General features: G+C 36.8%; 1 protein-coding gene across 4 annotated transcripts in view; it reads left to right on the plus strand.

Moving 5' to 3' along the window:
• The first annotated feature begins 10,085 nt into the window (after nt 1-10,085).
• Nucleotides 10,086-23,936, plus strand: part of B3GNTL1 (UDP-GlcNAc:betaGal beta-1,3-N-acetylglucosaminyltransferase like 1) — a 189,335-nt gene continuing 175,484 nt past the window's right edge. For 3 of the 4 annotated variants that reach the window (XM_063292645.1, XM_063292647.1, XM_063292646.1), the window contains exons 1-4: nt 10,086-10,778; nt 13,182-13,298; nt 13,432-13,531; nt 19,816-19,880. In XM_063292645.1, the coding sequence (XP_063148715.1) occupies nt 10,581-10,778; nt 13,182-13,298; nt 13,432-13,531; nt 19,816-19,880 (480 nt within the window). In that variant the 5' untranslated portion in view covers nt 10,086-10,580. Of the gene's footprint in view, nt 10,779-13,181; nt 13,299-13,431; nt 13,532-19,110; nt 19,253-19,815; nt 19,881-23,936 lie in introns of those variants that run through there. The other variant, XM_063292648.1, reaches the window with a different exon arrangement.

Consider the following 23,936-nt stretch of genomic DNA (forward strand, 5'->3'; position numbering starts at 1 on the left):
CTCAGCTTTCTCTGTGATCCTGCATACTATTCTTTAATAAATCAGATATCTTTGAATTCCTGCTCATGAGTCTGACAGTGTTTTAGAATAGGCAACCATTACAATTATGTTATCAATGTTCCAAATAGGTCCAACAGCCCCAGAAGATTGCTTACTCTTGCTTTCATGGCTTTGACACAGCCTCTTGTCCATCATTCCATCTAGATGAATCAGACTTCACATACATTACCCTTCATATTATCCTGTACATTAGTGTAATGGAGTAAATCCTTCTCAGCATGAAGTGTCCTCGTAGTGCAAAGCTGGGTGGGAACTGTAATTAGTGCCAATGGAGCTGTGCATGTATAAAGGAACAAAGTATTTAATATCGAAGCTGTCAAAGAAGTAGAATTAATGTAAGTTCTATACTGTACAAGAGGTTGGGCTTGATTATCTAAATAACCCCCTTCTAAGTTTATGATAATAAATGGAACACTGTTCTTTGAACATGTCCTTAAGAAAGTCATAATCATTTTAAAGTGAACTTGCACTATCAACTGCATTTGTGATTTAATATAATCTTCAGCTAGATGACAAATTCAAAGCTATTAACAAAGCAAGGTAGAAAGGGTGAATGGAGGTTGGTAGCGCCATGGTACATGACCTATTCAATCCTGTTCCACGGAGAAACAGATCAAATGCATTTCAAAGGAGAGACTACTGTCTGAATCAGTTATCAATATCAGGAGGATCCTCCATTGATATGTGTTGCACAAAATGTAATTAGCTCTTAAATAAATGGAGAAATGGGATGTTGATAGAATATGGTTACGTACTGCCTATGAAACTATGCTGGTGAGGCTCTAAAATATTTCCTAATAACAAATATTTGTGTCCAATTTGTGTTCATATGCCTAAAGTAATTAATTTATCTCATACGCGCATACAGGATAACTTAATTGGCCAGTGCATATACCTTCAATTTTATCCTATCATCGGTTTTGGAATTAGTCACTTAGACAAGAGAAGTAATTTAAGACAATTACCATGTCATCTCAAATCTCCATGCTACATGCTGCCAGGTTGAATCGTGCTGGGGATATTCCTGATGATTATATTTAGTAGTGTGTCAGATTATCTGTGCAACACTTTTAAAAATAAAAGCAAGCATCTATTTAATTTAATTAGTTTTACCTGCACTTTACCTGCACTTCTTCAGGTGACCAATCATCTGCAACTATAATGGGGAAACATCTAGCTTTCAAACATTAGGTCAAGGAATGATATTCACAAGCTCTTTTCGCTGTTCCTTCCCAGAGTTGTTATTAACTGAAGGCAATCTTTATTGATTTAATTCAAGCACTTTTATTCCACTAGCAAGCCCCCCCAAAAAAGTATAGTGACTATCCTCAATCTTACAATTTAAAAGAACTTTAAAAGCTCACTCTACTTGTAATGGGAAATCCTCCATCACTGATGGTGCCTCTTCACCTTCCCCACCCCCCTCCGTTTCTCATTTTCTCTCTCTATTTTGCTGAAAACCCATTTCTTTTGATACCTTCTTCAATCTATATCAGGAAGTTACAGGACAGACATTGCACATCAAATGTTTCCTGAATGATAAATCAGCCAAAGTAACGTTCTTCAGGTGTATTTTGAAAATTCCTGGACTGCCGTTTATGTCCATGACCTATCCAATGGGTGGTGGAAGCTATTGGCTCTGAGCTGAGACAAGGGAGATGCCTTGGTAAATGAGAGAAAATGTTTGCTTATTTCCAGCAGCCTCTTACTGAGGTAAGAATGTGTAAGTTGAGGATTATACAGAACTGATCAGAAAACAATATGGCCAGGAAAAGTAAGTTATTTATTTGAGAACAAATGCATGTATTAAATAAGGGCCCTAAGCGTGAGTCAACCATGCTGTTGGTTGGCCTAGAATTATAACAGTGGGATTGTGGTTTTTCACATACACACTCTTTTAAAAATAACTTACAAAAACAATTGTAAAGTTTACTGGAAGATAATTTCCACCATGATTAGTATTAAGCTTTATTTTTAACTGCTTTTATAATACAGTAAAACACACTGTTGGCAAAGCTCAATTGGATTTTTTTTTTAAAAGCCTTTACCTAGTTTGCCTCACTATGGATTCTAACAAACTTGCAATGTTGGGGGAATACAATGAGGAAAGAAATGCCAACTACAGATAGTTTATTAATGGCCAGGGAGATTCAATTGGAGTTTTTACACTCTTGTAAAAGCAGAGAATAGCTGTCTCTCATGAGAAGGTTAAACAGAGTGTTCTGGGGTTTTATTTTTTAAAAAAGAAGCCAGGCTCCTATACCTTTCTCTCAGATTAGCCAGGATTCCTCCTCGTGAGAGTCAGAGCTCACAGATTCCATCCCATTTTGGTAAAAAATCTTTAAGTTGTATTTTTCCACAGTAGCCAATGAAAAACAGGAAACTATAGACCACTGTTTCTCAACTTTGGCCGCTTTAAGATGTGTGGACTTCAACACCCAGAATTCCCCAGCCAGTCATGCTGGCTGGGGAATTCTGGGAGTTGAAATCCACACATCTTAAAGCGGCCAAAGTTGGGAAACACTGCTATAGACTCTAATCTAGTTTCAGTGAATCTGTGGGGTGCCCAGAGCTCTCACGGTGGGTTTGACAAGTGTCACATTGGACAACCTTTGGCTTGGTCTGATTTACAGTAGATCAGGCTCTTCTCGGAAGTGCTAAATTTTACTCAAATTTTACCCTAATAGTAGAGCTGCTTTTGACCTGGCATATACTGATTTTTAATTCATACATTCATCTGTAGGGGTGTGTGTGAAAATAGTTTGATTTCCCCGAGTTACTCTTTGTGTTCTGTTTGGACTGAGATGGACAGACGCCTCAAAGAGCCTGTTCAGCTCAAAACTCTCTCCCTCTCCCTGCTCTAATATTTGCTAACAAACATTCATTTTCTTTGGGATTTCTTTCTTTTTTTTCAATATCTCTTCCCAGGTTCATGGTATTTCACATCTCCTTCCCATATTTCTCAGTGTCCACACTCTTTGATTCATTCTCAATGATATCCTGAACTTGCTCTATTGACTATGGTATGCTCATTCATTGGATGTTGGCTCAGCTGGGCATTAGAAATATGTCCCTTTGTTGTCCTGTCTAACCATCTGAAATCATAATATTTAAACAGTACACAGTTCACTATTCCTTCTTCTGTATGATTCTTTCCTCCTCCAACAGTTGCTGAATAAATAAAAATGGCTATATAGGAAGTTTCAAAATATATGTGATGGAGACAGGGAGACACACAAACATACACAGGCACACACAGAGACACTATTTTTACTGAATCAGAGAATTCAAACAATAACATCAAATTTAGACTGCTAAGGCACTAATATTGTGCTGCTTTACATTTTTTCAACATGTCCATAGAGATTGTTTCTTTTAAATTATTGCATTTCATTTTTTATTTCATCATCCTACACTAATCAAAGGGAAAAAAATTAAATACATACAATAGCATTAAAGGACTAATACAACGTCTGAAGTGATAAATCAGTTTAAAGAAAAAAGGAAAAGGGAAGGAAAGGCCTGGAAATTATGTAATGAACTTAAAAACTCTAAGACCTTTGACCATGTTGCTTGCCTGCCCCTGTATCAAAACAAAACTAATGCAAATGTTAACAAAGAACACACATCAACATTGATGCAAACTGGGAATAGATTTCACCTTCCAGTATTGCACAATCATTCTTATGCTGGTCTATGACCATAATAAAGATTTGATTTGATTTGTTTTGTAAAATCACTCTTTCAGCTAAACCCCATGTCTGAAAAGTCCACAATTCTTGATATGTTGATAGATTCCATCCCATTTTGAGCTAAGAATGAATGTGTCTTTAACATATAGCGACTGATCCAGATTATTTTATATGAATTTTGAGCTCAGGTATGTCAAGCATTGTCATTGTCTAGCATTATAAGCGGAGGTGTTTAATGTCACACTTGTACACAAATTTCTCATTTAGTTTTAGGTTGGGACTATATGGTTTGATTTTGTACACTGCATTAAACTATCACATAATTTGGTTTCTACTTAGTATGTTGTGTGAACCCAGACTTGGCATTTAGTAAAGCATGGCTAAATAAACTATGGCATGAACCCAGACTTCGAATGTTATCTTCTCAGGCCTTAAAGAGAATGACACAATATGGAGCAAAGAAATGCAAAGGCACAAGATGTAGTTCAGTCCAGTCTGAAATTAAGTTCTATTTGACATATAGAAAATGCATAGATTGCAGTTTTCAGCTGGCCCTCTGATTTTTGTGTAAACGCAGTCCTTGAACTAGTTATACATTTCCTGTATCCGTATATTTAAAACCTGAATTGGATATAAATGACACAATTCCTTTTTTTTAAAATACCACTCTTCTGCCTCTTACAATTGATGAATGTTCACAAGTGACATTCCCTGGACTAAGGGATAGTATTAGCAGTACTAGCCCAGTCATATAGTTACAATATGCAACATCCCACTTATGAGAGAAAGGATAATGGAAGTGAGGAAACTGCAGTCTCACTGCCTTAGCATTTTGTTTACACACACACACACACACTGCATAGTGTTGCATATTTAATAAAATAGGTGGGAAATGTTGATATTGTTATCTAACTCAGTAGAGATTAATTGTAAGTGAAAGATTTGCATTGCTGCATTCACATTTTACATATAATCTCCTTTCTTCCTCCCAAGGGGGACTTGGCCAATAGTTTTTTAATTAATTGATTCGTACATACATGATAGTGCTGAGGATTCTAACTTGTTCATATGTGATCCACCTAGTTAGGAAGTCTATTGCCCTAACCCATTGCTCAAACGCTAACTCTCAGATATTAATGAGTGTGTTCATTGCTACTTGTATCACAGTACAGTGAGTGAATTAAATCTGTCTTTGGGTTCTTTGACTGCTTCTTTTCAATTTAATTATCATATTTAAGTTGACAATATCCAGCTGCATTCTTCTGTTCCTATCCGGGATGATGTGGTATGGACTTACTTCTCTGATTGTTTTGCTGAGGTCTTCAGTTGGATTGTTCCTATCACTTTAAATTAAATCTATGCAAGACTGAAATTAACTGTTTTTCATTCTGACTATTCTTCCTCTTCGCTTTTTTTCTTAGTTTTCAGAATTGTTTCTTGCCAGTTTTGGTGGTAATGTGAAATCTGGGAATTGTTCTTGATGAGAAATGTTCCTTAAAGCTTTTCATCAATAATAGCAGCATCTTTACTTCCATTTCCTGATTATTCAGGGAATTCAATTATTTCTTGTTGAGATGGCTAAGCAGTTAGTTCATGGTCTAGTTGTGGTTTGCACGGATTGTTGTACAGTAGAAGCTTCTTGGTACAGTAGATGTTCCTGAGGTCACTTTCCAACCTTTGGTGCAGGTTCACAACTGTGTGGATCATGTTGTTCTGGATCTCTCCCAAACTACTGCTATGCCTTCCTTTTATCAGTATTTACATTGGGTGGGTTGCTGAGAGATATACCACTTTTAATTGCTGGCATTGACTGTCTAGGCACTGAACATAGAAACACCTACAGTAGCTATTTAAATAATGTGATTGCACTTCATGTTCCTGTGTTCTCAGTTTGACTGTTGAATCAGTGTCAGTTAGTTTTTCCATAGGTTAGAATGGCTACTTCATGTTTCAAAGCCTTCTCTCATTTAGCACCTCTGATTTGGTATTGAATCCCTACTAATTACCTCCACAGTCTGATCTCCTGAAGTTTAAAATGGCACTTTTCTCATTTTGGGGGGCTTGGAAGTAAGTTGCTTAAATTATGGCAGAGCTGTGGCTAGATGATAGTTGTAATATCTGATTGTTGGGTAATAATTGGCATCAAAGGTAATCAGTATATAAATTAATTAAGTAAATAAAAGGTGTCTCTCAATGTCAGTTGCTCAGAAATATGAGTAGGAAGGTACTATTGACTTCATGTTCTGTTTGTGGGCTCCCCAAAGGCATTTAACTGGTGCTTTGAGTACAAGAATGCCATTCTAGATTGGCCTTTGATCTAATCCAGCACAATACCTCTTATGTTCTTTAGATAATTTATTGGCATTTTTAAAAAATCATAATCATGCAGAGTTATTTGATGTTTAAAATATTTTAATTACATGGAAAGTGATTTTGGCTACAAGTGAAATTGGTTACTACACAGAAGTCAGAAATACTGATCTTTGATTTTTAGAATATAGGCTTAACTATATGAAGAGATAAAACATAATTCAGTGAAAGACAATATGCATAAGAACCAACATGCTTTTTATTTATTACCAGGGTAGAAATCAACTATATTTGAAACAAGCTAGTCAACAATTTATTTCCTCTTAGGCAGAGTTAGAGCCAATGTTAGTGACTTTCCAGTCCTTGTGGCCTACATTAGTGTCAAGCCCAGTGAGAATGTCTATTTGTGAGTCTTGTTCTTTGAAGTCTCTTTATAACATATCTTCTTTTCTTCTTGAATAGCATATAACTCTGCATGTGCAATTTATCTTGCATGACTTCTGGTATGGATTTTTTCCAGTTGTGTGTACATTCCTTTGTCAGATTATGATTTATTTCTATAAGCACTTTCCCATTTTAAGTTGTCAGATGTTTCCTGTACTTATACAACAGAATGTATAACCTCTCAAATGTACTGTGTAAAGCAAAATTCTAACACTGTAATACTAAATTCATTTTCATATGGCTGCCCAACTGAAGTCAATGATTCTTTCACAACTAGAGACAGAATCTACGAACAGTCTTACTAAGATCTCATGATACTGATCTTTAGAAGGCACATATGAAATTCCAAGTACTTTCTAGTGCATAATAAATGACTTACACTTTATATGGTGTAAGGATCAAAGAAGCCATAAGCCCATGAGGAGAAAACAATATCAACACATTTATTCTATTATAGCTTTACTTTTTTTTTTCATTGCAGAATGCTCTCATAAGCAAAGGTATGGAATTAAAGGTTACTGTAATTCAATGCATGAGCCTAAGATGTTGCCTTAAGTGTTCTCTGTCCATTACCTCCTAAAGATATCCAGTATAATGTACCCTTATATTTTAGCTTATGAAATCACAGTCCATATTTGTTCAGAAATAAATCCAACTAAATTCAATAGGGCTTACTAAAAAAAAGTGTCTTTAATGAAAATACCATCTATCCTGTCCTATTGTTCTTCTCAGAGTAAGTGTCATGCAAGTCAATACAAATTTACAGTCAAGCCAATTTAGCAAAACAATATGATTAGCAACTTCATGTAAATTGGGGTAAGAAGTCTTTTTTTTTCTTTTTTCTATCAAGGGCCATATTTCCTCAAAGGTAATCTGTTGGGGGCTGCATGCCAACAGTGGACATGATTGAAGCAAGTAGGGATTAGAAACAAAGCCAAGAGTTGGTGACATCATCTAGTCTTTTTTCTCTTTCTGCATCATCTGTCAGTTTTCTTCTGGGTGATACTGAAAGACTTACAGGATGCAACTCTTTGAATAGAGTTAGAATTTAAAAAGCTTTAAAGAAGAATTACAATTAAGAAAGCTTTAAAGAAGAAATTTAGCAACTGCCATTGTTAAAATAAAACCTCATATTTGAGCTTACACTCTGGTAATCAGGGCTAAGAAGTATTCTGACTTCTCCATTACTGTATCAGCAGTTGTTGTCCAGTTGCCCTGTTTGAGAGCACTCAATCCTTCCTGGGGAGAGATGAGCAAGAACTTCTGCCTACTACTTCTGTGATGCTATTGCACAACACTTCGCTGACAGAGTCACTCAAATTCACCAGAAGTCTGACTCCTTGTGGGCAGGGTCTGAGGTGGTAACTAGGACAAGTGCTAGAACAAAAAAAAAAAATTAAAAACCTGAAAAATGTTTAGCACATTTAAAATACCAGAGATAAAGCATAACCCAAAGGAACATTTATTTTTTTCTTGTATCCCTTTATTCAGTTAATAATACTTCTGCTTTCCATGTAGTCTCTGCCCTTTTACTCAATCTGACAAAATGCTTGACTAGTAAGTTTTAAAACATAATTTGAACTTATTTCCAAGAAAAAATGAAGGGAAAAATAAATGTGTACGGAGTGATTAATATGGGTAGTCTTTTCCCTTAATGTATGAGTTGACTCTTGGGTCTGCCTTACAGATAATGTACAGATAAGTAGGAATCCCTTCTCCTTCCAAAATAATAAGTATATAGTCAAATGAAGATCATTATGCATGTACATATCTGAAACACAATTTTAATTGCTGGGAACAAACTTGAAATTGAAATTTTTCCAAATATAAACTTATGTGTATATAGAACAGTTATATGTAAAACAGGATACAAACAGTGCCCTGCTGGATTGGACCATTCTAGTCCAACAGTCTGTTCTCACAGTGGCCAACCAACTGCCCATAGAAGCCTACTAGTCTCCCAGCAGAAAGTCTTCAGAAGCAGTCACACTGCCAACATGGCTAATGGAAATTGATCCTAATGACTTCCATGAACTGATGCAACCCCTTTTTTGAAGTCAGCCAAGCTGGAAGCCAGCACATCTTGTGGTAGTCAATTCCAAAATCTCATATTATACAATTGCAAACTCAACTGTGTAGTTTCATAAACAAGTTGCTATGGAGCATGACCATGGGGGGTTGGGGTGGGGACTGGTTTCAGAGAAATCATTTTAAAGCTCCCATGAGTTCATAGAACTAGTTTTTGGTTGTTCACATTTTTACAGCGAACACAGTCATCACACACAAACTAGGCAACTTTAGAGAGAAGGGGAAAAAGTGATTCTGAAATAGATTTACTTCAGGCTTTTATCCTGAAGATAACGTGAGTTATGACTAATATCTAAACCTGCAGAAACATTATGACAGTAGCCAATACTGAAAGCAAAAGGTCATAACAAGAAATGTCAGACTTCCTTTCTGATAACTAGTGTGAAAACTTCCTTGCATGTGGCCACACATACTATAATAGTGTACTAATACATTTAAACAAACATCCAACAAAAAGTGGAAAATCAGTAAGGCAGATAAAGTTATCAGGCATCCAGTATAACCCATGCATGCATATCAATAAGTATTTTAAAACAATCTTACTCTATGCATTAATAGAAATACCTAAATTTAAACATGGATTTATTAAAACAACATTTTGGTTATTTATTTAAAGACAACCAACAGTAACAGTAATCATTCCCAACAATTAATTCAACCAAGAAACGGGCTCACTCACACCAACAGTTATAGACACATATGTAAGCTTTGAGATTGAAAACAAAAACCGCTTCAAATATATTAATGAAGTCCAATACATGTGGAAGGCACCTGGTTGGGGGAAAGTGTTTTAATCGATGGACTAGAAGAAAAAAAAAACTGGCGGATGGTGGTTCCAAAGAGTAGGAAGGAACGCGGATCAGTCGGAGGGGGAGGAGAAGGCTTTTCAGGATGCCGAATAGGAGAATGAGGCAATTATTTGGTTTATTATATCATGGACAAAACCTAGACATATATATGGCGTGAAGGCGTGAGCCCTCGGAGGGTTAGGATTTGGCTGAGGTCGCACGTTGCGCTATATGTTGGGAGTTTCTTTGGTATAGCGCGTTGTGTGATTAACATCTGGGGTGGGTTTATTTAACAATCCCCGTTAAATAACCGCGACTACAGCAACACACGTATGCTCCCAACAAAGTGCCTCTGGGCGTAGGCGCAGCTCTCGACGCCGCTAACCTGTTTTTGGAAACAATGATCGGCGATGTGCCTCTAAACATGTGCAAAGGGCTGCTTTTCTTTTGAAGCGATTCTTACGGAAGCGATTAAGGAATAACGAGAGCACTGCAAGCGCACACATCTAAGATGCATACTAGCGTTGCTGGATAGCAATTCCCTTCCAGCAACTTTCCACATTCGCATAACACGCATCGCACTCCACCCCCTCCGGCTCTTCCGAAAGCGCGCTCGCCGCCTTTGAAGCGGCGACGGAACAACACTGCCGGGTTTGGCCCCTCCCTGCTGCCGCTCTAGCCTGCTCCCTCTACTCTTCCGCGGAAGCGTGTGGCTGAGCGTGTGGCTGCTCAGTTCTGGCGTCGGAAAAGAGGGGGAGGACCGGACAGCTCCAAGAGCGAAAGATGTGCTCCAGGAAGGAAAGGCTAACTTAAACCACTGCACCCGCCGACCTTTCTTCTACCCGCCCTCTGTTTCCTGCTGTGTGGCCTCTTCCTCTTTCTGTACCCCCTCCCCTTTCTTCTATCTGTCTACAGCACTGGTTAAATCCTATCACTTAATCTCTGTGTTTGCCACTGCATTTCCTTCACCCTCTCTTCTGAGCCTTACCTGCTCTTATCTAGGCGCTTCTTTTTCATCAGGATATTAACATGCACCTATATAATCCCAATTTATAGCAGGCATTGAGAGAGAGGGGAAAAAAAGTTTTACCAGCCTGATGCTAATTCTCGCTTGTGAGATGTCACATTCTGTTTGTTTGCATTTCTTCTTTTATATCTGTCCTGTGCTGGTTTATTTTTTCTGAATTTATAATTACAAATGGATGTCTCTGAAACAGACTGTCAGGAAGCTGGTAAAGTGCCTCCCCTTGTACAAGACTATGTCTGTGCAAGTAATCCTGGACTTGCCAAGCAAGACCATTCGCACAGTCCATCTCCTCCTTTCTTCGGCAGCACTCAGTTGCAGTCTGTTGTTCCTTTGAATAGGAAAGCAGGAGGAAACAGTAGGATTCAGGTGGTATGTTCCATTATCTTCCATATTCACTGTTAACTTGATGGTTTTGTGCAGAAATATCAATATACATGATTTGTCGGATTGTGAACTATCTGTCAGATTGTGAACTATCATTGATCAAGAAAAAGTCACATCCCTAACTGCAGGATCTTACTACTGGCAGGCTAATCAAGAAGGATGCAGAACTGGTTACAGTCATCGCTTTAGTCCTTTCTTTTAGGCATGCTAATGGAGCAAGATATATACTAAGAACAAAACTAAGTATTAGCTGTAAATGTGTATTACAATACACTGACAACAATGGGGTACATTTTGTGTGTATTTTCAGGATCAAAGCCACTTAAGTGTATGTTTTGAAATAGAAAAGAGTGCTTAATCTTTTCCTGTCAGTACCTTTTATGGTACTGTATAATAGAGCAGTTGTAATTTTGTCATATGCAGTCATACAATGTTTGATTAGTCCTAATCAGCTTTTTAAAGTAATTTCAGAGTTTCTACTTGTTAAGACTTACTTTTCACCTTCTCTCTCCTATAAGTGGGTCTGGGTTGAACCAGAAAAAGCAAACCAGACCTGGTTAGTGAGACTACCAGGAAAAGAAAGGGAAGGAAGGAAGGAAGGAAGGAAGGAAGGAAAGTCAGTCCTGAAAATAGCTTCATATTTTTGCCAAGAAAACAATATGGATGTGTCCATGTAGTAACCAGGAGCTGAGCTCAGCTTGAGGCAGGCTTTTTTTCCATTTATACCTGTGCTGTGACAGAAATTATTTGTCTTAAATCATGATGTGAGGACCATTTGTAGAATACTGAAGATATCTAGGAACTACTCATTGGGAATATGTGTTTTTCCCATACATTAAATATTGTTTTAAAATAATACATTTATTTAAAACTTGCATGTGCTTGTTTTTAAAATGTGGTGTGTTGCTTGGGAATCCAAACTCTTGAGCAAGCTTGCTGGTGGTGGTGGGAGCTGTAGTGAAAGAGATCTGGAAGATACCAGTCCAGGGAGGCTGCTCTTAATATTTGCTAAACTTCCTGAGAGCCTTGGTAACCTGCCAAAATGCTTGCCTGCTGTGACCCTATGCTTCTTTTGACATGTTGGGGGGGGGGTAGAGTCTTCCCTTTTGATGCGCTTAGCTTTAAAGGTCCTTGAAACATCTTGAATGCACAGCATGAGGTCAAAGGCCATTCCTGTGACCCCTCTCCAGTTCAGACTACAAGGATGATGGAGCTTGTCTGTGTTATGCTAAATTGTGGATGCTGAGTGCTTTTAAAACCCAGGGCAATTATAAGAATAATCTCCTGTTCTGTGCTCCAAGTTCAGTGGAACAAAAGAGTTAGTCACACTTGCTAGAGGGGAAAAGTGTGTACTGTACACCATGACAGTTTAGGATGCAGATTTGATTGACTCCTTATATATCCACTGCTTTTCTTATGAGATAGATTCTTATCTCTTAAGACATTCATGTTCACACTGTGTTTTCTCCAAATCTGTAAGTACTTTTATGTAAGAGTACTAGAATAAGAATAATTCAGCTTAAATTTGACTCTGAAAAAAATAGTTACTTATGTCCTCCTTCAAAAGCTAATGTTTTTTCTTAATAAAAGTGCAATGGTAATTAAACTACATATTAAATGTTGATAATGCTGCCACCAATGTTACACATGAGAGGAATACCCTTTGTAGTTGACTGTGGTGCTATTGTAGTTTTAACACACAAACTGACTGCAACTGGAGGGAGAGATATAAAATTTGGAATTAGTTTATAATGACCTATGTTGTTACTAGCTTTTGCAGAATAATCTCTAATTTTGATTGATGCAGGTTGGGGACATTAAAATAAAATAAAAAACCCCTCAAGCCTTTTAATTATTTGCTCCAGATTTATTCTGATTTGGGGTGGAACAATCAGATTCTGCACACTTTGGGTTACCAAAGTAACTTTTGGGGAGGGTTCAGTGTCTTCAGCTCTTGAATGAAAGGTGGGATATAAATCCAGTAAATATATACATGTATGAATATATTAAGTCTTTTGAGTGCTGCAGCTATATATGGGATTAGATTCAGAGAGCGCTGCTCTTTGCTGGCAGATGGGCAAGTGTGTCCCCAAAACAGTTATGATAATAGATGGAAGTAGTGGGGAACCAAGAAAGGCTAGGGAAGAAAGAAGATACCAGAATAAGGGAAAGACAGCAACACGTGGGGAATATTATTCTTGTTTGTACAAGTTTTAATAAGGGAAAAGGAACCATTTGTAAAGAAAAGGATAATGCTTTTTTTTTGCTCAGAAATCATTGCGCTTAAGCAAATATAATAAAAATGTTGTACTTGTTTAAATCAGGCAACAAGAATGGTAATGCAGCATATTGGCTGATGTTACATTAATGCATTTTTATTCATTATAGTCTGTAATTCTGCCAGTCTACAATGCTGAGTCCTGGCTGGATGAATGTCTCAAGTCTGTTCTGGATCAAGACTTCCAAGGTTCTATTGAGCTCTCTGTTTTTAATGATGCTAGCATGGTATGTACATTTATAATAATCTGATTTTAGTTTTACTGTACTACTATAATTTGAATACCAGTTCCAGTTAATTTGTTTAACTTTTAAAACTTAACTTTTAAAACTTAAACTTTTTGGTGCTTTTTCTTATCAGGACAATTCTATAAATATAATTAAAAAATGGAAGATTTTGTTGGAAGAAGCGGGTATTCGGGTAGTGCTGGGAGAACATTATTCATCTCAGCCACATGGAGGTAGGAACTTTAAAATTTAAAAATGCAGATGTAACATCATATTTTCTTAAAACTTAACAAATCAGGAGATGTTTTAGATAGATTTGTATAGTCGCACAGTACAAATATGTTATAAATGAGCTATGTGCTGGGAAATCAGCCTGCTGGCTGATTTCTCCTCTAATATAATGGCTGCTGAACAAACTAGGGCTTGTTAAGTAGGACCATTTGAGGGTCCTCCTGGACTTGCAGTTCCTGTTTGAGGAGTAGGTGGCTGTGTGCCTAGGAGGGCTTTCGCACAGCTTTGTATTGTGTGCCAGTTCTGCCCTTATCTGGACCAGAAAGCTCTTAAATTACTCATGGCTTAGTCACCTCTTAAGTGGACTACTGCAATGTGCTTTACATGAGACTGCCCTTGAAGAGCATGCAGAAGTTCAAAATGTGGTGGCAGGTGAGCGCCCCTTGACGTGTGCACATTACACCTCTACTCCATAAGCTGCATTGGTTGCCATTATGCTTCTAAGTGCAGATCAGGGTGCTGGTGATGCTTCATGGCATAGGACTGAGTTATTTGCAAGACCATCTCTCCCTGATTGTTTCTACCCATCCTATTAGATCTGGCAGAAGAGGCATGTTATGGGCCATGTCAATTAAAGAAAGTGATCTGGTGGGAACCACGAAGAAAGCCTGTTGTGGCAGTGTGATTGAAGCCCACCTGTTTTGTTTGTACATTGTCACATGCAAGTACAGAAGGGTGGTGCTTTCTGCTGCCCTAACTGCCATCTTGATTTTTTTGACCCCTCCTGATCTCCTCCCTGGAGAATGTAGTTAGTTACATCCTACTAAAGGTCTGATACAGCTCCTTTGAAGACCATCCAGTGTCATTTGTGCAGTAGACTCAGAGGCTCTACTTTGAATATCAAAGATAAACCTTTTCTTGGAATTTGACCTAATACTAAGCATATTATGGCTGCAATATTGACAAGTTTTATTAAATTCAATTGAACTAGTATATTTCCAAATAAAATTTGAAAACCAATGAGTATCAGTTTGGTACATTTAGAAATCCACTGTAAATCACCTGACTTGCCTGGCAAAAAAATTAAATATTTTGTGACTAAAATTTCTGGAAATTTATCCGTTTTTTGTTTTGTCAGTTTTCAATATGTATTTCAGAAACAAATGTCTATTCTTTATCAAGTATAAGATTGGTTGAAATGGCCAGAAAAGAAAAAGCCACTGCCTTTGCTGCAGACTGGGAAGAAGCCAGCCTGGTTGTATGCTAGACTGAAAAGTATGAATAATGTTAAATTTGTGATCCCAGCCAAAACAAATAGCTCTGGTGTTGTTGGAATAGGCTGGAAAGTAACAGATTCAAGTTGAATTGCCAAGTGTAACCACTCTAGAATAGAGAGCAGTTCATCAGGGTGTGAACTGTGAATGGTTTGTACTGAGTTTTAAAGTTGGTGTTTTAAAGTTGGTGTACTTTTTTTTTTGTGAGATTGCTAAGAAAAAAAAGACAGGAGAAAGAATAAATTGCGTTTAGGAAATGCTTCATTTGTTTTCCATAATAAATTTCTAGGCACCTTTATTAAGAAAGTTTTAATTTGCTTCCCCTTTCGTTTCAGTAAGCGTATAAACACTTTATGTAAGACATAATATAATCTGGATTGCCTTTTTCCATTAAGGTTATTTGGAAGTTGCAATTAAAGAAAAAAGCTGGAAAATGTGCTTCGCTTCTCTCTCTCTCTCTCCCTCTTTCTCTCTCTCTCTCACACATCTTTGTATAACTATGTATGTATCTTCACAGTTTGTATATATTCTATTTATGAGAAAGGAAAACCTGGCTTTAAGATGATCCACTCCCCTCAAAGGAAGAATAGGCAGAAGAAAATTATTTATAAACACAAACTTCTTGTGTAGGGCCCTGTTTTCCCAACATTTCAGCCTTGGCTATTCAACTCTTTAACCCAGTCCTGGAGGTATTTTCTTCCCTAATAATCATGTACCTATGTGTACTGCTGGAGCCACACTCCAGAAAATGGCAGGGCCAGAAAAAAGTAAAATTGACTGAATTTCATATCTACTCAATAAAATAAATAATATTTACAATAGTATTTGCCTGTAAAATAAGGTACATCATTTAGAAAATTAATTCACCTCCCATCTGCATATTCCAACCATTCTTTTTCTCATAGCCCACTCTCATAGGTAGGAACATTTGAAAGTTACACACACATGCACACACACACTATTTTTCATCTCTCCATCAGAGCCAAAACAACAACAACAAACCAAAACAGGAAAAAAAGGGCCAAGATGGGTTGGGTTGGGATGGGATAAAGGTAATGGGTAGCTGTGTAAAGAAGAGAAGGAGTTTGTTCCCAAAAGTGGGAACAAAACTGGATGAGGATGAGGCAAGGGAAAGAGAGAGTGGACCAGGGAATGAAAGAAAAGTGAGAAAAGATCTATTTAGGCATAACAGAATGGGTTAACAGGTAGCAGGCAAGTTACTCATCCCAGGAAACAACTAATCTAAGGGACCCACTGTTTTTCAGCAATCTGTAATCACTTGAAACTCCCCCTCCCATTCTTATGTAAAAAAAACACTTGTTTTCCTACTTATAAACACTCTATGTAATGTGTATGTACCCGCAAGCCAGCAGAGTTAATTGTACTTCACATAGCACATAGTTCATTTCATTTCATTTTTCATATTAGGGAAGAAATGTACTTTGTCTATGTACTATTTCTGTACCTCTCCAATCAGAAGACTCTGGAGTGCTTTACAGTGTGCATACAGTAATAGGGTTAAAACAGTGATGCAAAGCCACAAGAAAACAAAAGACACCCACAACATACTGGTCTTACTACATTTCCAAAATGTGCCCACATCTCGGCATATTTAATACTCCATTGTGAAAATAGGTGTAACAATCCCAGGACCTTTTCTGCTGTGGCTTTGGAGCCCAGAAATTTTAAGGAGAATGGACACTACACTTTCTCTATTCAATTTTAAGTACATATAGTGCCCAGAAAGTCGGGCCTGGATCACTCATAACACTAAGCCATAATTGTTTGTGTGATCTTTTGGCTTAGCATGATTATTACTAATCTGCTAGCATGAGCCCTACAGTGAAGCTTGTTGGGCAAGCTGCTGTTATAAAATAGCAACAAATAACCTAGCTTAGCATTAAAGGTGCACCAGACTCAATTTTAAGTACATATAGTGCCACTTCTCTTCTTAAAGCTCTCCTCTTCCAAAGCCATGTTGCTTTATGAGAAATGACGTTTGGGATTTTATAGCATATTTTTATAATTTTGTCATGAGGTTTTAAAAGAGTGATGGTGTTTTTTAATACTTAAAAAAAAAGATTTTTAGCTATTCTTTGTAACATAGTATAAACATATTGTGAGAAAAATTCCCAGTTTTATCCATACACTAGCTATTCAAACATACTATCCAATTCTAGTGTGATCGAGAACCCAGATTATTAGATATGTTAAATACTTAAGGGAATTCAGATTAACTGTAACTGTTCCTTGAATTGGTTGGTGATTCTTTAAATTTACTCTGGGTTATTACATATTTACTACTTCACAAGCTTGGAATCCCATTCTTTAGAGATGTTCCAGAAATGGAACTTCTCTTGAAACTGGTTTAACAATTTTTAAAGTTGACTATTTATACTTTTTCAGGATTTTTTTTTTTTGTGTGATTTCTATGTTACTAGGCTTAGAAGTTATTTTTAAATCTTCTTTAAACTTTTCTCACAGTGGCATATTTTTTTTTTAAATTTCTAGAATATATTTCTGCAAAATAAAAACCTATGATTTTTTTTTCTGTTAACATTACTTTGTATTTTCTCAGTCTTTGGTAAATAGGTTGAGGAAAGGTATATTTGAAAAGAGATTGCTGGGAATGAATCCTTTTTACTGAAGAATATGTGCATTTGAAGAGCCTGTTTAGCTGGAAATGTTGTTGATCCCAATATCCTTAGTGATTTACTTTGCTCTAGTTATGAGTAGTTAGCATGTGTAGAGGGTATTTCCTTTGAAACAAGCCCCTCTCCAGCCCCCAGGGATGAAACAATGTGACAGTCTTCACATCCCGTGTTTACACTGGATTAAGATTCATTTCTGGTTCTTTTCTGTCACGGAAAAGGAACAAGAAAAACAAAGAGGAAAACTCCCCACAAAAGAGAGGGTCAGTGCGTTTAAAGAAACTACCACAAAACTACTTCTTTCCAAGAGTGAGGAATGTTAATATCTCATGGGGTCTTAGGTTTTTACTCCTGTGGCCATGGCAACGTATTCTTTTCCGTAATGGAGCAGGCCTTACAAAATTGCAAAGGCCTGGCACAGACATTTGACTCTCCTCAGTAGAGCAATATCACAATGCATTCCTTGCTCATGCCAAATGCAAGATTCATAGTACGAGTCCCGTTTCAAAGTTTCTGTACAGAATGAAGTATCTGGAAACATCGTTGCCTTGATATCAAAAAAGGTTGCTGTGAGCAGCTGATGGCTAAATTGTTTTAGTATCTTAAACATCTTTTTCTACAACTTAATATTTTATTTTACAACTCTCTGCATTTGAACAGGTTGTTCCTCCTTCACTCCAAAATCTTATTCTTAGATATCTTAATATATAACTATTTCACTTGACCAGGTTGATTCTTCTTTGGCCCAAACATCTCACCACTATTTTGCCTGTTTATTTTCATTTCAATGTTTATTTTCATTTTTTAAAAAAAATATTTTTAGAATTATATTCTCAGTCCTTAAACCATGTTTATCATTTAAGTAGCATTACTTTCTGACATTCTTCCATTATGAAATCAGAACAGCTCAGTATGATCAGCATTATTTACTGATTTATAATGCAATCAAATAGGGATCAGGTTAGCTATTAAGTGTTAGGCAAAAGATTTTAAATAAGAATGAATTTAATTATTCTTCCCTTGCATCACAGCACTGGCTTTATATGCCGCCTTGTAGGAATTTCAAACCAGGAAACAGTTACAGAACCTGTTCCACCAAACCGTCTTGCTTCCTGTTTTTCTTTTTTTATCCTAGCCTGCAGAAAAGGTTTAAACTCAAGGTGGGCAGACCACAAACCAACACTACCTACCTTTCAAAAAAAAAAACTACAATCCAACAATTTATCAGCTGTAGACAAGTATAGGACAAGAGGCATAGAACTAAGAAAAATATCCTCTGAATATACGCATTATCCATTTTTAGTACCAGAACTGGAACTTGCACCATCCTTTCTCAGATAAATCTGTTTTTATTCCTACCTTCTTGATTTTTGCAGTCTCAATTTATGAGTCAAATAAGGTTTTTTTTATATATTAAAAACCATTGGGAGACAATAATCTTTGCTGACCTTCTCTGTGTTTTAAATTAATAGATTATAACCTGTACATCACTGAATTTTGCAAGATTTTGACATTCTTTCCCAATATTTTGAAAGATTTCAGATGGAACATCAAAATCTTCTGAGATTTGGTGATCTCAAGATTTCAGATGTCTGTCTGTCTCCCCATCCCCCTCATATAAATAATTAAATAAATTGTGCTGATGCCATTGGAGAAATCGTTTTGAGTCACTGGGTGCTCACAAGCACTATGTTGCCAAACCTTAGATATAAGCTGATTTGCAAAAGCTTTGGATAATAATACAGCAGTCTACATGAATAAATTGGGAATTGCTGGCTTCTCATGGCATCTGAACCAGGTACAGTAAAATCTTGATTTAATGGAACATTTGAGTGGCAAGGGTGCCCATTCAATCTGAATCTGTGCAATTAACATATTGTTATTTGCATATATAAATTAGTGGAATTGGTGTAAAATGCCAATTACGTAGTTACACAAATAATGTGCATAGATGTAAATTGTGTGAATTATGTCAGTTGTATAAACTGCTTTGGAAATGGTTGGCTTTGCCCATTGTTTGGAAGTGAAGTCTGAAGTACCCCCCCCCCTTTGTATCTGAAGTCTGAATAGAGGTCTGGAGAATCAGAGCTTTACTATAATGCTTCCTTCAAAACACAGAAAAGGAGGGAGAGGGATTGTCATTTCATATGCATGCAAATCAGGATTTATTTAGGGTGCTCAGTCCAAATTATAACTGCTTAATGAGTATATGCTTCAGATCTATGTTGGAAAGAATGTTAATTTGTTTATGTATTTGGACTTACCTTTTTAAATTTAATTTACTGTTACCTAATTTCAAGTATAAAAATATAAATTGCAGCTATTTTCATATACTGCATTGACTTTTTATTTTATCAACAGTGGGCTTTGCTAAAAATTGTGCAATCGATCAGAGCTCAGGGGAATACCTCTGCTTTCTGGACTCGGTGAGTTTTTTCTGGGAATTGTTAAATGTATTATAAAAATGTATATTTTCAATTGTCTTGTTCCCTCTTTTATTATCATATGATTGTGGCTGATAGTTTTTGATAGCTTTATGTGTGTTTCATGTAGAAGTATTCTTTGATACATTTTGCAACTATTTCTACATAGTCCCTTAGTTATCAAAATAGATTTATAAAGGCTGTATAGTGTAACTAGAGGTAAAGGTTGCTGAGATTCCCATAAATAGCTGGTGTGCCACATGTTTTTGGTCTCTGACTTAATGTTCAAAATTTAAGTGACACACTCCACCGATTTGAACAGAGCTGCTGCATGTTATGAACCATGCCACTGTGTCAGGCATAATGTACTATAGTCTGTAAGACAATTTTACTCAACAAAGTGCTCTCCAAATGTTTTTGATTACTGTTCCCATAATTCCCATGGTTGGTTTTCCAACCATTTGACCCTTTCCAACTCTTCCTCCTTATCCATACAATGAAGGATTTAAATATGGGGTCCCTCCACTCAGAGTCCAGTAGCTTGGATAAAAATATATCTACTAGCACTGTGAGCAAGTTTGGGTGTGGTCCATGGGGCCAGCAACAACACTGCCACAACTCTCAGATTCTCAAAGCAGCAGAGGGGGATTTATACAGGTCTGTATGGATATTTCTGTTTAAATACTCAACACTGCAGGTAAGAGTGTAGGACCCAGAATTAATGAGCTCACGTGTCCTAGAAGGATGAGTACTTTAACTACAGCAACGAAGGACACCTTTCCTTTTTCTCCAAAGACCTTTTCTGTGTTGCTGCCAGAAGCATGTAAGAATTTGGCAGTTAGGAGGAGGAGGAGGAGGCTAATCTAGCAGAAATGCTATTTTTGGCAGAGTTCTGTACTGGTTGTCTTGCCAGAATCATCTAGACCTCCCAGTGTGCTTTTCCTTTTTTTACCTTAAAGCAGCCATAACAGTGGAGAGAACAAAACTAGAGAAAATTAATTTGTACTATAGGTTAACAAACAAGCTTTATTGAACTGGCTGCTGGATTAGCCTACTGTATGAATGATTAGTCTTATAAGTCTGCACAGTTGTAACTTCAAATCCCTCCTTATCAAATATAAATTTGCATCAGGTATTTTGCATCTCTTCAAGGATCCCTCTGTAGATGCTTCTGTTGTAGTAATGTTATCATGAGCAGTCACTCTTACATTTGAGGGGATGGCTCATCTGTGTGATAAATGCATAGAGGTGGATGAATTTAAACAAATTATACTTTGGCAGATGCCCTTCAGCTATTAGTTTTTGGCTTTGAAATTGCCACCTCTCAAGAGTTACCTAGTAAGGTTTCCTGTAGTAAGCTTATTTAGAAAATCATGAAGAAATGACATTTTCTGCAGTCTCCTTAGCAGTTCATCAATAAATACCTTTTATATTGGGGTTAAAATCTGGGCTACTTATTGTGGATTAGCTGAATTGTTTGGCTAAGGAACTTTTTAAACCAAGACAACAGGCATTTTATTTATCTATCTATCTATCTATCTATCTATCTATCTATCTATCTATCTATCTCCCCATTTCCCTCCTTTTCTCCAGTACAACTTCGGAACTGAAAGTCAAGTTTAAGGACCTTCTGTATTTTTCGGTTTTCCTATACTTTGTCAATGGAGTAATTATTCTGTCTTGCATTAGCTAGCAGTGTTTGAGGGTATCCTGTCAAATGCTGGTACCCTGCCAAATCCTTGTTTGTCACTTAATTTCAACAGTGTAATCTCAGATTAATTGTGTGGCACAATAGAGTGCTAGGAGATAGATTCTGTATTGCCCATCTCTGACTGGGCAACAGCGACAATAGCCCCTTTGGCTGGGAGATATAAAGGAGCACATGGGCTTTACCATATCCCTGTTTACTGATATTCATGATCTGAAATTTTTCCCTGCCTGTAGTTGCTTTTGGCTGTAAGATTTTGTTGAGAGTGACAATATTGAAATGTTTGATTCCTGGAAACTCTGCCTTCGGCATAACTGTTCTGTTACATTCTGCACTACAAATGTTCTCCATGAAGCTCAGGAGAAAACATAAATTGTCTTTCTGCAAGTATCTATTTCCTGAATATCATGGAGAACGTTTTCTTCCAAGATCATAAAAGAAGACTAAACTAAACAACAGCAGGATGGGGCCTGTGGCCATCACCATACCTCAAGAGATTGGCAGATCCTCCCAAGTGTATGAGGATTGTCTTTTTCTATACACATTTCTTCTGTTTGTTATCTGCGTTAACTATAATGTTGTTCTGAGGCTTTTTAGATGATGTCTTTGACATCTGTCCTCCTGGGCGGTTAAATTGAGAAGTTGGGTTTTGCCTACTTGTTCCAAAAGGAGATGCCATCCATCAGGTGATGAATGCTCTTTGAATATTTCTGTTTTCTCCTTTAGTGGAGAATGATTCTTCTGTTAATTTATCCTTACCCATTCTGTCATTTTGCAAATACAGCAAGAGACATTTGATGTACTTAGGTCCTATGATCCTTGCTTTATCTGGACCACAAATTAGACTATTTTTCTTCTTCTCTCATGGCTATCAAGTTAATATAGCAAGCTAACTAGAGCAAAGTGTGTTTGATAGTGAGACCATACTTATTTATGGTCCTGAGCTATGGAGAAAATGCACCAGTAACAAGGGAGAAAGGGAAAATAAAATACTACAATTGCACAAAAGTAAATATGTTATTGGTATAGTACATTTAATTGTAGAGCACATTAGCAAACAAATATATTTTGAAAAAATTGGGGTCAATTGTTCTGCATCTTTGACACTTCATATTCTCCCACCCTCTTTTTAAGCCATAACAATACATTACTCTTGCCTCATTTGTGACAGCAATTAATGGGGATATTCTCTCAATCTCTCCTAGGTGTAAAGAGGATGCAGTTCCTGGTTTGTAGTGGCTATATCTCCTTTAGAGAAGCCAATTATGATGATTTTTCTTAAACTGCCTGAACCTGTCAAAGAGAGTAACAATCTTAAGGCAGTAATGCTTAGTCTGCCCTAGTCCTCGGTTTTCCTTGTTGATCTTCAGTTATTTATTTAGTTATACAATTTATATGTATCACTGTGATTTGATATGAATCACTGTGTGATTTTGGGTCAGCGCTTGTGTTTTAGCCAGCTTCACAGAACTGTTGATATGGGGAAAATTGAAAGAGAAACTATTGATCATTGAATTGAAGGAAAGGTGAGGGAAAAAATCTAACAAATTTCTGGTGAAGCAAGAAACATCCAGGATGTTCAGTCAGAAGCTGTCCCCATGTTATTAATGGATAGAGTACTGAATTTATCCACGAATGTGCTTTTCAGAAACCTATGTATGTTTTAAAGGACTTCAAACTAACTAAAGCAAACTATCTTTATAACAAATGCCTGAACAGTATTAATTGTTCTGTACTATGGCAACAGTAATTGTGCTAGATGAAATTTACAGCTTAAGAAGCAGCTGAATACAGATCTGATCTTCCAGTTTCCCTGTTCTTGGGAGTTTTGTAGATGCTTGAAATGATATTTTCTAGAAGTCAAAAACATAAAGAAGCTATTTTAGTTCTTTAAGTGGAAATACAGAAAACTTCAGCATGTACAGATATAATCATATTTATATAATGAGGCAATTACTTCACTGATTTCTACTTATTTTGTAAATTGCTACTAGTAGCCAAAAATAGTGCAATTGTTCTAGTTTCCATGGTTAAACTATGTTTTGATTTCTTACTGAACAGAAACTGAATATTTTGTCATATTATGTGAAAGGTTACATTGTGATTTAAAACATTCTCACTTTCACAGTCTTAATGTCCCATCTGATCATGGACACCTCTGTCATGGGAAATAAACATGTGTCTCAGTTTATGTTAAAATGGAGATGGGAGTGGATGGAATTTTTTTTTAGTTATCTTTTTCCTTGGTGCAGTTATAATAATGAACTAGAAAGCTATAGAAATGTTTTATAAGGAATTAAAGTACTGGATGAGAAAGTGTGCGCATCTGATCAACATGCAAAATCTCTGCT

This window comes from Candoia aspera, chromosome 2, assembly GCF_035149785.1.
Source record: "Candoia aspera isolate rCanAsp1 chromosome 2, rCanAsp1.hap2, whole genome shotgun sequence".
In the NCBI taxonomy this organism is placed as follows: Eukaryota; Metazoa; Chordata; class Lepidosauria; order Squamata; family Boidae; genus Candoia; species Candoia aspera.